General features: G+C 38.0%; 1 protein-coding gene across 1 annotated transcript in view; it reads left to right on the forward strand.

Moving 5' to 3' along the window:
- Window positions 1-13,663, forward strand: part of MYPN (myopalladin) — a 41,697-nt gene that overhangs the window by 12,934 nt on the left and 15,100 nt on the right. Inside the window, exons 5-11 of the mRNA XM_057377832.1 lie at window positions 1,150-1,221; window positions 1,436-1,577; window positions 2,134-2,157; window positions 4,159-4,275; window positions 4,699-5,068; window positions 7,176-7,745; window positions 10,054-10,201. Coding sequence (XP_057233815.1) covers window positions 1,150-1,221; window positions 1,436-1,577; window positions 2,134-2,157; window positions 4,159-4,275; window positions 4,699-5,068; window positions 7,176-7,745; window positions 10,054-10,201 — 1,443 coding nt within the window. The remainder of the gene's footprint in view (window positions 1-1,149; window positions 1,222-1,435; window positions 1,578-2,133; window positions 2,158-4,158; window positions 4,276-4,698; window positions 5,069-7,175; window positions 7,746-10,053; window positions 10,202-13,663) is intronic.

The following is a 13,663-nucleotide window of genomic DNA, read 5'->3' on the forward strand; positions in this document are numbered from 1 at the left end:
GGCTCTCCACATCACAGACTGGCTGATCCATTTTCCAGCCTAGCACCTTTTCCTCTCCCTCCTACACAACTCAATTGAAATCTTTTTCTTTCAATGGAACTTATTTGAAGCTGAATCGTTTCACTGCTATTTTTACTTTATACGTAGATAAGCTTGTTTGCCATATAACATTTTACTATCCACATCCAAGAGTTTCTAATTAACATTAGCATGCATTTGGGGCCTCTTTGTTGTCAGCATGCTCCTAGCTGTGAATTCTTTCCTGATAGGAAAGAGTAGCCATACTTACTTAAAACTGAAAAGTTCATGAGTTTCTCACTTTTACAGTGTCTTTTCAACGTTTACAGCCCAGAATTAGTGGTAACCAATAAACAGATACTGAACAGGTGAAGTAATGCACGGATACTTTTGATTATGAGAATCATAATCAACTAAGCCTCTGCAGCACCACCATTTTGAGAGAAGATGCTTAAGTCAAGGGTAATAGTCACCTCAAAAGTCACTACTTTTAAATCTGGTTGGTTAATAGGCACCATCTATGTAATTTGGCTATTTCTCAAGATACCGAATTATAATTCTGCTGTTCTGGGGCAACTCTAATTCCACTAAATTAAAAAATCTATATTAAATACTCRTCTATACTATAAAGTTTTCCAGGAGGAGAACAATTCCATTCTGTTTTCACTGAGTAGGATCAATAARTTGATTTCCACCCTCTGTAAATGGTTTGATTTGGAAAAAAGAATTATAGTAGCAGTCACACACATGACTTGACTAACATTKCCTTATTAGCATCAATAAATATTTTGTAAGTAAGAATTTTTAAAAGAAGACTATAATCCAGCAGATAATATATATTTGCCTTCTTGAAGTATTAAGAAAAGATGTTACAATTCACTGCAGTAAAGCTTTTCTTATCATGATTAGCTGAGTAAAGCAATAAAGTAATAACAGCATTTTTGCTGTTATCCTATTCAGGAAGATCAGCAGCAGCTGTCCACAACAGAATTTCTGTTCATTGTATCAAGTATTTTTCTTTGGATTTCATCSACCAAAATCTCTTCTATGTGCAAAAGCACATTTCTCCTGTTTATGAAAAATRATGTCTGTACATCTAAATACCATCTTGTTGTATTTTGCAATCTACAGGCTCAAAGCCCTACTAAYTATTTGCAAGGACTGGATGGAAGACCTATAATTGCTGCTCCTGTATTTACAAAGGTAATTTGTTCTATGAAATATTTGAAAAGTAGAGGTTAAATAACTGTAAAGAGAGATAAATAAAAATCAGCTCAAAAATTAAAAAAATTAAAAGGAATACTGTTTTTCCTAAGCTATTCAAGGATTTAAGTGACTTTATTAAATCTCACTGAAATCAGTATGACTTCCAGAGCATTAATGCATTTACTGACTGTCTATTCATTTTCTCTATTAGATGTTACAGGATATTTCAGCTTCTGAGGGGCAGCTTGTTGTTTTTGAATGTCGGGTGAAAGGAGCTCCTTCCCCAAAGGTTGAATGGTATAGAGAAGGAACACTGATAGAAGACTCTCCAGATTTTAGGATATTACAGAAAAGTATGTTTCTTGTGTGAAAATATCATGTCTAATAAAATATAGGCAAGCAAAAAATTGCTAACATAGCAACACTGTGAATTTCTTATTACAATGGTAATTTTACTTTTCAAATGCAGTCGAAACACCTGCAATTTTCTCATAAATCATAATGCTAAAATGGTGAAAATTCAACAGAAATTTCTTAACTATCACACTAAATTAAACCTAAAGAAACAGTCATAACTAGATTTCATGTGGATCATAGTTTCATAAATGGTCTTCAGGACACAATAAAATAGTGTTAATACTGTAATTTAAAAAAGCTTTTTGCACTATTATATTTCCTATTCATAAGTTCCCGAAAGAGTTCRTAAGTGTTCATACTGTTCAGTGGCTTTGACATACATTTGAGTAGAAGGCCTGGCTGTCTTCACCACCCCTAAAACAGAATTCTGGATCAAAAAGAGTATTCTATCATATTAAGAAGCTCAAGCTTTATATATAGTGCTTAAGAAAAAGAAAGTACTGGCAAAAGTTACCATATTCAAGCTAATAATTCTGCTCTTCTCCCCTTTAGAACCACGATCTATGGCTGAACCAGGTGAGGATCATCAAAGGGCTCATAATTTTTTCATTACATAAATGTGGTGATTTATCATCACAAAATATTAATTATTGGGAGTTCATAATTTAATAAATGTAATTTCTTCTTTTCCCCTGTTCTATAGCTACTAGTGACACACATTTCACTGTCGGCTATTCCACAAACATGTAATTTGAATTAATTCTGTCCCTTTTGAGAAAAACATTTCCATTCTGCTTTGACCCAGTTTTAATTCAGGATCTAAATGAGCTAAAGATTAATAAATTTAATCTATGAGGATCCCCTGTACATGTGAGGTCCTGAAGTATACAAGATGATGTAGACCTGAGCTATTTTTATCTAGTTTRCCAGTTAGGGATCATTGCATCAGATGTTTAGACATGTCAGCCATTCCCTGTGCTCCCTACCAGTGTAATGTGAGAGCCCMACATCAGGTGTTCCACCCCTGATATCAGCAAATCCTATAAATGTGGCTGAATCTGCTGATTTCAAGGATCGGGGCAGAATGTAGGCTACGCCACATGATTGGAGCAGAGGAGCCTCATAGGTTTGATTATTTCTCCATGAGAGATTCATTCTCCTCATTACTCTTTTYGCCATTAAAAATATGAAACTGCCCCTCCTAAGATGGAAAATTACTACAGACGTAATTCAATCTTACAGAATATAAACTTCTATAACTCTATATATAAACTTCTACATTCCACTTGCCCTATGTGAAACTTTTTACACCAAAAAGTGTCTTGAACACTTGTTTTGAAAAAGAGTCTTGAAACTGCCTCTGTCTGAGATTTAGGATGGAAAAMATGGAGCTTCTACCAGAAGCCACCRACACTGTTCTGTTACTGTCCAGTGGCATCACTGCTGAGTAATGTGAAGCAGTTTTTAGGGGATAATCAGCTGGGCACAGTTGTCACAGCTTCATCACCTGCTGCTCATTCAGAAGGAATCTGGATTTCCATGCATGCAGTGGTTGGCARATCCCAGCATGATAAACTAGATATTATAATGCCTTAAACTAGTTCTGTTATCATACTACTATAATAAACTATTATTCTCCTGTAGTTGATAAGAAACAATCTCTTTGTTGCTATTAGATTTTCCTTGGTGATGACATGAAACAATCATGGCCTTCTACAAAAGTACCCATAAAATATTTATCCTGTAGGGTTTTAGGAATCYTTATTGTAAAATGGTAGAAAAACAGTCACTGAGTAGGTGAAGAAATTTTATCAGCCCCCATTTCAATCCACTTTAGATGTTACTGTCCCTCCCCCTCCAAGCTACACAGYCAAACAAAAAGATTAAAATCCCATCACGATTGGTATTTATTAGTGGTACTGCTGCTCAGACATGTCAGATACTGCTCAGACAGGAATGTCATAACCCCAGWTTGACTTTTCTAGATGGAATATAATTTTTGCTAGCACAAAATTTCGGTTCCCAATATGCATCTCCACAAAGAAGTGAAAAGGCAACTTTCTACAAGCACAGTTAGCATAATCCCCTCTATCTGCAAATCTGCACTGGTATTTTTGAAAATCACAGCCTATATGGACATGTTTTGTATTTCTCYCCCTTACAGAGTGACTCCACTTGAACTGTTCCCATTTAATTTTAATTAATCTTTCAATCTGCAAAGATAAAAATACCTGTATTTTAGTGAGCTGAGTTTGTGGAATACACTGTATTTTTCCAAATGAAATTTTAAGTTCTTCTAAGTGTGTATTTCATGTGTAAGGAAAACACACACTGCTGACACCTGTTCTTTACTTTCACTGGGCATGCTGGAGCACAGAGGGTGCCAGCTGCTGCAGACAATGCTGTTAACAGCTGCTGCACACAAAGGCTGCCAAAATTGATAATACTGATGGAACTAGAAACTAACTGAGCAAGGTGGAAGACCTTAAGGAAATCCCTCCAAAGGTAGTCAGGGTTTTGTGTATTTGCTCACTGCACGTTCACTTTAAATACTAATCCTGCTCTGATGCTTTGCAGAGGAGATTTGTACTCTGGTTATTGCTGAAGTATTTTCAGAAGATTCTGGCAGTTTCACCTGCACTGCAAGCAATAAATATGGCACAGTATCCAGCATAGCTTGCCTGACTGTCAAAGGTAAGAGTTACTTTGAGTCCTTTGCTCCCTAGTCAATACAAGCAGAGCAGGCTGTGATTTATGCTGTGTACTGTTGACTCCAATGCAGTTCAAGTTCTGGCAATGTTCTTCATAACTAAAAACTGTGACAATTTGCTGGGAAAAAAAAAAGTTTGTCTTTCAAAGATTCTAGTGGAATTCATTGGGGATGTCGCTGAAGAYCACTGATTGATTTTCCAAACTGAAATGGTGTCTCTTTTCCCTCTGCCTTTACAATATTCCTTTTCCAAGGGAATTTGTTCTTAAACAAACAAGGTCAAACAACTCAGTCCAACAGCTGGAAGGACATCAGAGTGAGTTTTTTGAACTGCAACTTTTGTGATTTCATTTCACTATGATTTATGGCATTTACATATCACCAAATTYTAACCTCTCCTCTTTCAGCACCTGAAGACAGCACTAACTCTGCTGCCCTTCACACSATGAGCTCCATCAGCTTTGTTGCTACTGAACACCAATCTCCCCCACAAACCCCTTCCAGCCATGGAGCAAATCAAACACCCAAACYTAAGCTTGAAGGTGTTCTTGTGAACCACAACGAACCCAGGTCGAGTTCCAAGGCTGGGCTCCGTGTACACTTCAAGCTGCCTGAAGATGAAAAAGGAAGTGAATCATCCTCAGAGGATGGACCAGGTGCTACAAACCAAACCAGACCCAACCACTTCCCAGAGAAGATAAATGGACAGCCAATGAAAATAGCAGAGCCAACATCACCATCCAAGGAGCCTCCCCCTGTACTGGCTAAACCAAAGCTGTAAGTAAACAGAATTCTAATTTTCAGGAGCATCACTGATATTGTTTAGTATTTATTGACCATGATTACTATTGCACTAGAGCAAAAACTCAAATGCACAATAAAAAGACAGTAGATATCACACTGCATTGGCCTAATTACCCATAATCTTAGAAAACATATTCTATGGAGCGATTATTTTTTTCTGTATTTTTTTTCTGTATATCCCTTTCAGGAAAAGTGCTCTCCAAATCTAAAAGGAAATTTCCCTTTGAAATTTTAGTAATTCCACAACATTTTCCGTTGCAGTCAAAAGGTGAAGCACACTGTCCATATGCAGACAAAATAAAACCGGGCTCTTCAAACTTATCTCACACAATTCTGGGTGTGCAACTTTGCCCAAATCAGACATACTCACTCTAACACACAGTACAGACTGGCAACCAGCAAGCCGCTGTCATCCAAAAGGCCTCACGACTTTTAKGTCCCACAAACGTCATCTCCTCCTAAAACTGATAAAATACTTGGAAATGTTTGATAATGTGAAAGCACTTGAACTAAAAAGCACCTGCATGATTAGAGCACTGGGAGCTCATGGGGAAATTTGAAAAATTAGTGTAGTTTTCCAGGAGGTTAATTTATGGAATTCACACTGAAGTTTCTTCTTAAGAAAAGTGTTTTCAGCATGTTTTCAACCTCCCACACATAGTTTAACAAAAAGCATGCAGACATCTACATTTCACTTCTTARATAGGCAGAGGTTGTACCTAAGGGCTCAGGAAGGACTTTAGAAAGTAATTCACTGGTACTTCTAAAAGGGATGTCATTTCATAGCATGAATATTACAAGGRGAAGACTGAACTTACCTTGTAGCAGAGGAAGAACTTGGAGCACAGTTTTTTTTTTTTTAATTGTGTTATTTTAATTTTAATTAAAGTAAATTTTAATTGATTTMATTTTTAATTTAATACTTTCTGCGCTATAGTGAGTTTATGGGGGGAGCAGAAGCAGTATTTAAATGCCCAACACTTGCATAAAGCAGAATTTCTCTCAAAACCCCTCCCAAAAAAGCCCTGTAACGAAGGGTTGCTTTGTTATGCAATGTATATAGAAAGGGCACAAAATCAGGCCCACACAACTACTAACTCTCTCTCATTCTACTTTATGAAAGCTTGAAATTGTTATCTTTATCTGCCTTTGATGTGATTTTTGTTTAGCACATTATGGAAACTAATTCTTTTAACTAAAATCAAATTGTGTTGCGTGTGTATTTGATTTGTCAGGAGCTGTTGTGATTGGTCACTGCATCCAAATCTTCCACTTTTTATCAGCAGTTATTTAATACTCCATAGTTCATTACATTTATTATCATTTTCCATATCCACTATGTCTTTTCTAGTWTGGAAGGGGAAAAGCTCTCCTGTTTTTTGTGTGCTGTATTTCCATAGACATAGTAGTGAACTTACAAGGTAAAATGATTTTCCTTAATTGTAAAGTAAAAGACCTCCGAAGACCTATCTAGTAAATAGCATCTAGAAAAATAACAACTGCATGGAATGCAAGTCCTCTCTGAATTATCCACTCCTGCCTGTCACTGAATGTCAACACCACCTAAATTACGTTGGTAATATCTCCCATGGTGGATTATTACAAACCTTTATCAGTCAAAGTGCCCGTTTCAGGACCCACTTCAGCAGGAGGTAAATAATGCAATCTGGTTTACAAACACTCATTTAAATTATGATATACTAAATCTTACTCTTAGTTGCACAAGCAGAGAGCTACTAAGGTGACTTTGACAATTCTATCCCTTAAATATCTTCAAGTAAGATTTATATTTATATTTCACATGTTATAGTCTAAGAATTGTCTTTAGTCAAATAATTTGCAGACAAAAAGCTTTTGTGCCTCTGGCAAACAAGGGGAGATGAAGGAAAAGTTTATTTTAGTAGCAAACTAACAGTATGCTCTTCTCACAATGTTAGAGAATATGTGTTGTAGCAGTTACCTGTCTCTTACTGATTCACAGGACATAGAATTTTTCTCTCTGAATTCATACATGGAAATGCWGCCAAGTGGCTCCTTTGGGGCTTACAACCAATTTTGTTCATCTTTCTTTTCTGTGCAGTGATCAGAGCCAGTTAAAACAGCTCCACAACCAGGTCTTGCTTGAACAACAGCAGGTGCATCAGGCATCTCTAAGAGAGCTGGCATTCAACACGACTTTAGTGAATTCTGCCACTTCACTGTACCAGCAGTCCACCTCAGCCCTGTACAAGCAAAGCTCAGTCTCTGCTTCACAAGCCTTTGGTTACACTCGCCCCAAGCAGTTCCTGCCCCCACAAACGCCCCCGCCCAGCTCCTCGGGCACATTCAGCAACGTCCCTCAGGCAACTCCCAGAACAAATAACATGGAACATTTCATTGGAAATCCTCCACCTGCCCAATCAAGGTCTTCAGGAGGGTTTACAGGCAAAAATGAACAGTCTCTACCAAGCCCTAAAGAATCCGTGGTGTCTCCATTAACATTTCCGACAGCGAGCGTAAAACAGTTCCAGCCACAGACTGTGACTCCTGCTCCCATCTCCCCAACTGGACGGATTCAGAACCCAGTGGCTTTCCTTAGTGCTGTTCTTCCTTCACTCCCTACTGCCCCATCCACCAATGCCATGGGACTGCCCAGAAGTACACCAGCCACGTAAGTAGCAAAAACCACCTGCACAGAAGCAGGGACAAGAAATACTCTAAGGAAACGAGGATGTGTTTTTCTTCAAGGTTTCAGTTGGGGATTCACTGAAATGCAAGTCTTTCATAAAATAGAAAAGTGAGTTAYTCATATATTCTGGTCATTTAATCTAACCTTTACATTCAGTAAAGAAAAGAAGGGATAATACCTTCTATAATTACACAGAATTCAAGATAGAGAAATTTGAGCATACAAACAGATATACAAGAATGTGGGGGCTCAGAGATTCATAAGACTGTACTAGTGCGAGAAGAGATTTCATCAGCTTGCAGGATAAGTCACTCCAAGACTCTTGGTTTACACAAGATATAAAACATTCACACCTATTGCAAGTAACAAGCCAAGTTTTACCAGTACATTATACTTCAAGTTACTTTTTTAGTCCAGGTAAATCCAAGAAATAACTTATGCAATGGTATTTTCCCAGTTGCAGTACTTTCTATACTTGAAGTCCCCCCGAAGATCCCAGGAGAGTAACAGTTTGCACATAAATACTTTAATTAACAGGCAGCATGATGTCTATGACAAAACAGCAACCATCATGCAAGCAAATAAAGATGATGATGTACTGGCCAGGTGGTGAACTTAGGAGTTCCTTCTGTACTGGTGGAGCTGAAAAGAATATCCCTTTTGTGGACTATGTGAACCCTGCATTAGCAAGATACAAAACTTATAGATTGGTACAATTATTTACCGTAGAACTCCAAATCCTGCAAAAAGTAAAGAATATTTTCCCCTTTTATCAATGGTACAGTTTAAGGTAGTGATAGCCATCAGCGGGTCACAATCTCCTGACTATCCTGCTGATACCACATCAACCAATCTGTCATTATGACAGAAAAATGTGTCCCTGTGTCTATAGCATTCCCCACTCYATGTGCCAAGAAATTCTGCATCAAACCAGTACTGCACCGCTACTCACAGACCTCTCAGTTGCCCAGCAGAGGCACAGAATTGCCATCACCCCTTACCATGTGCCTGAAGGCCTTCCCAGCCCTGCCATCCTGATCAGGACAGCATAAAGCTGTGAGGGTCAAGCAAAGGTTTTCACTTCAGCCAGCTCGAGCCTTTGGGCTGCTTCCACAATGCTGCAAGAGCCACCAACAACCAAGTGCAGCTGTCACCAGGCCCCTGCCACCCCTTCAGAGAAGGGGCACAAGTGCTCAAGTTCTGTTCTGTTTTCATTAATTACACCTACAAAGCCCTACAAAGTGCTTTCCTTTGGCTCACTGCTGCACAGGCATGGCCACTTAAATCATCACAATATTCCTACCAAGCTGACTATTAAATATGTTTTCCTCATTTCAGCTTCGCTGGGTCCCAGCTCAGAGCTGAATTCCCACACAACTAGAGCTCCTCGCTCCTTGTGCTGAGATTCAAATCTCAACCTCTGTACTGGAGAGAGTTTAACAAGATCACAAAAGGTCAGGAAGGAACCTGAACAGTATCTGTGATACCTATTGAAGCTTCAGGCTTCCTTCTTGGCATTATCAATTCCAGTAATTCTGGTTACAAAAGGAGTGAGAGCTCACTGTGTCTGCAGAAAAATCASCAGTTATGCCTTTACCTTGAGCCTTGGTATCAAGATTCCAGAATATTGTACACTTCCTAGCAGTGTTCTGCTGCTGTGCTCCAGCAGGGCACTCTACAGTCTCCTGATGGTCTCCTGATGGTCTTATTTAAGAATTTAACTATTTTCAAACCTCACTGAAATTAAACAGACCACATTTATAAAATAAAAAAAAAAATAACTGTTAATGTTACATATCATAAAAGGGTGAGAGAAGTGAAGGAAAAGAGCAAAAGATCAATGAAGATGCGAGATAAAGGTCAATGAGAAATTGTGTTAACTTTTAAATTATTGCCTGATGACAGTCAAATGTACACATTGTACACCTAAGGTAACACCATCATACATTTCTTTAGCATTTACCATGACACCACAATTTCATTATTAAATATAAATGGAACTTAGATGCTTATTGTAGCATTATAAGCCTTATTCTCTTTCAGACATGTGTTTTTCATATCTACTGAAATGAATAGGATGGGAATAGGATGCCCCATTAAGATAGTGCCAAAAAAAAAAAAAAAAAAAAAAAAAAAAAAAAAAAAAAAAGAAACCAAAACAAATCCTGTATTTGCTTTATCTTGTATGTAAATAAATAATAGGTTCCAGCATAATATATCATATCATACAGGTGACAAAATATATATATACTGGTTGCTGCATTTTAGTATCAGAATTTTCTTTTACTAGGCCAACCCAGGGATTAACAAAGAAAAACCTGAAGCCTCTGCCATTAGCAACAGATGATTCCATTCGGGAAAATAAAGCTGCACTTGTAAAGGACCTGGAAAGAAAACTGCATTTTAGAGAAGATGCTAATCAACAAACTGGTCAGCAGGTAAGAAAATCGAGTGTTATTAAAATAAATTCCACTCATGAATAAGATCTATTATAACATGGAAAAAAAGGTGTTTGTGTGGGTAAGCTGCTAGACTACTTTGGAGGGGRAGCATTTGTGGTGAGTACTGGTTTGGAACAGCAAACTGGAGCTTTAAACAGAAAGCATGAAGGATGCAGCTGTAGAAAACTTACTTTGGGATTGAGCAGCATTTTTCATTTCTGATCATCTCAGAGGCTGGCAGSAATGTAAAACTTCTTATTTTTCATGGAAACTTCTTCTGTGGAAACTTCTTTATTTTCATGGCTTTTGMTTTTTGCTTTACAAGTTGCTCAAGTCATTGCACAAATACACACATTCACATACTCYGTATTTTAAAACAAATAGCAAAGTAATGAAACTGTTTAGGAAAAGGCTTTTCTTTTTCTTTTGGTTGAACTAAAATGGGCTTTCAAATTTAGCATTAAACCTATTTTTCCAGATTTTTWAACTATATAAATTGTCAGGGACTTCTTGGGAACTTTATTATTATAATTTAGCAAAAAAATAAACCTTTAACAAAGTTTAGGGAACTAAGTATCAGTTCACTCAACTAGAATCAATATGGATCTGGGCACTGTCTATAAAACTGAAGAAGAAACAAAAACTGAAATAGGATTTAGAGGTTGAAATCACTGTCAATCAGGTTGAAGCTCTCTGAAATACCAGTAGGACACACTAAGGATTGCTAGATAGCTGTTCTGTGTGCAGGTGATTATTCTTCTCTCACTTTGGGCAGAGAGCTTTCCATAGCTGTCCCATCAGCTCAGGCTTAACAAAACAAAAAAGGGTTTACCCTCATCTGTCATCAACCAAAGAACTTTTCACAACATCCTTTAGCCCTTCTGACAGAGAACAATCAGAGAGAAGCAAAACACCACCGAGTCTCTGGAGTAAAGTCCCCTCTCTGGACAAGTGCAGTGTAATCCCTGGAGGTTTTTTTTCRATTTTGCCATTGACCTTTCTTCCTGGCAGATCCCACTGCCAAAGCACTTTGAGTAAAACAACTGGCAAGCAGTATGTTTTGCAGATGAATCACAAGTGTTACAATTTACACTTGCCATGGTAGTAAGRCATTATTTAGAGAGCTACTGTGAAAACGAAATGCCAATCAGGCTTTGGAGTTAACTGCTTGATAACCCCTTTAGAAACCATCGCTACCAGTGTCAGTTATCTGCTGACAGCAAAAGTTATTTATACATTAATGTGCTATTCTGYATGAGACCAAACCTAAATCTTGATTCTCAAATTCCTCAAACACCAAACAACTTCAAAGCTGGCACTTCTCTAATTGTTACAGTAATTAGAATGCCAATGGCAATAAACTAAAGTCAATTTAAGAATTGCTCAATAAAAGTTTACTCATTTCTCTCTCAATTCCCAACTTTAATCCCTTCTGGTTTTACTCTTCTCATCTGAGAAAATCTTACTCCAGCAAACTCAAGTCTGAGTTTTCTTCTCAATGAAAGCAGATGTTATTTAAACAGATGACAGAATGAACAGTATTTTCCAAAATTCCTATTGCTTTACACTATATAGAACAATCAACATCATGAGAATAATATGCTGGAGTTCTGGATTCACACTCATACATTGTCCTGCTTTTTCCTCTTATAGTTAACACAGAATTAAAAAGGAAACTTTTTCATTCCCTACATAGCATATCTGTATTAAATCAAATATTGTAATGGTAGGGAGAGGCTTACTCCCTTTCTCATAAATACCAATGCAAGCCTCCCCTGTGTGAGATCACTGCATAATGGAGTGCAACATCCAGTAAGAAGTGTTGGCTTCCTTGTATTGTCACGTGCTATTTTAAAAATTCTTCTCATAAAATGCATCTTCTGCTGTATTTTTATTTAGCCCATTGTACTGGGACCCCACATTTCAATACCAGTTTATTCCATTTACAAGACCAAGCAAGGACAAATGCTTCAGATGACAAGTCCTGTGCCTTAAAGTCCCAGTATTGTCTTGTATTACTGCATAAAGGGCAGTAATGAACAGGAGGGTTTTGCATTCTGGGGCTGTATTTATTATCTAAAATTGACTTGTGCATGAAAAATATTTAGCTCACAAGATGAGATTTTTGTAAGTGTCAGCATTATGCACTCAGCATGATACCTGATAATCCAGATGTACTCCTTCTGTTTCACCCAGTGCATCATTCATCACCAACAATAAAGAAATCCAGGATCAGAACATAGTTGGTAATTCTGCTGATGCTGCATGAGACAGAACAGTCTCTGGGCTTCTACAGCTACGATAACAATGAGGTGCTGACAGAAACACAAATATGACTTTGCTAAGATTCCAGCTGCAACTTTGATCAAGTCCAWGCAATAACAAGGCAGAAAAAACCTCCATACCCATCATTTGTGCAGATGGTGGAATGGTGCAGTGCCAGGTGAAATTTCATCACAGTTAGGAGTGCTGAAAACAAAGGTGATTCTGTCACACCCAAACATCGTCAGTCAGATTTTCTCAGTTTTTTCAAACAAAAGGTGCATTAAATGAGGATTGGCTTTAAGCAATCACAGGAAGACATTAGGAGAAATCCCAGGATAGAGGAGACTTGACTCAGTGTCTTCCTTGGCTTGAAGACAATCAGATTCATAACTCTGAACTCCCATAAGGATAGGCTTCACTCCTTGCCAGTGAGTACGTAGCGTTGGTGTGGACCCAGGCTGCTCAAATAATTAAGCATACTTTATCAGCAGGTAAAAAATCTGGAAATTTCRCCTTTCAGAACAGCTTCTGTAACACCTGAGCTGAGCTTTTCTACCACCTTCTCCAGCTCAAGGAGACTTTCAGGCACTAAGAACAGGCCCCCAGTTAGCAGGACATTTTAAAGAGCATTTCAGCTTGATGATTAAGGTCCTCTAAGGAAGCTGTCAGAATTCTTTCTTCCAGCTTGCGATGGAGAAAAGGAACAGAGACATACTGAGACAGGGAAATAAAAACAGAATCGCTCTTGTGCCCAGAAACTGGGACAAACCACACCTGGACTCTCATCCTTGCTGTAGTGGATGCTTCAGTATTTCTGCAAAGTGAAAGAGGACAAGAAGGACAAAAAACATCCCCATCCACTCATCTCCACCCCMAGAATGTTTTATTGGCCCAAAGCTTGGAGTTTCCTCTTGGAGACTGAGATTGAAATCCTGTGAGATAAAGCCAAGTCTCATCACCTCAATGAGTGTCCAGGTAACTGCACCACTTGATGGCAGGAGAACAGAGTTAGTGTTATCTCCACYTCCCCAGATCTGTCAGTCTAGTCCATTGGGCCTTTTATCTTCCCTACAAGTAAAAAATCTCAGTAATGTTCAGTTAGGATATGTCATGTAGAAACAAAACAATGTGTGAGAAAAGGAAAGAAGATTTTGGCAAATGAAAAAATATAAATGTATAAGAGAAACTAATTCT

This window comes from Malurus melanocephalus, unplaced genomic scaffold (genome assembly GCF_030028575.1).
Source record: "Malurus melanocephalus ecotype Western Australia unplaced genomic scaffold, MMel_1.1 scaffold_327, whole genome shotgun sequence".
In the NCBI taxonomy this organism is placed as follows: Eukaryota; Metazoa; Chordata; class Aves; order Passeriformes; family Maluridae; genus Malurus; species Malurus melanocephalus.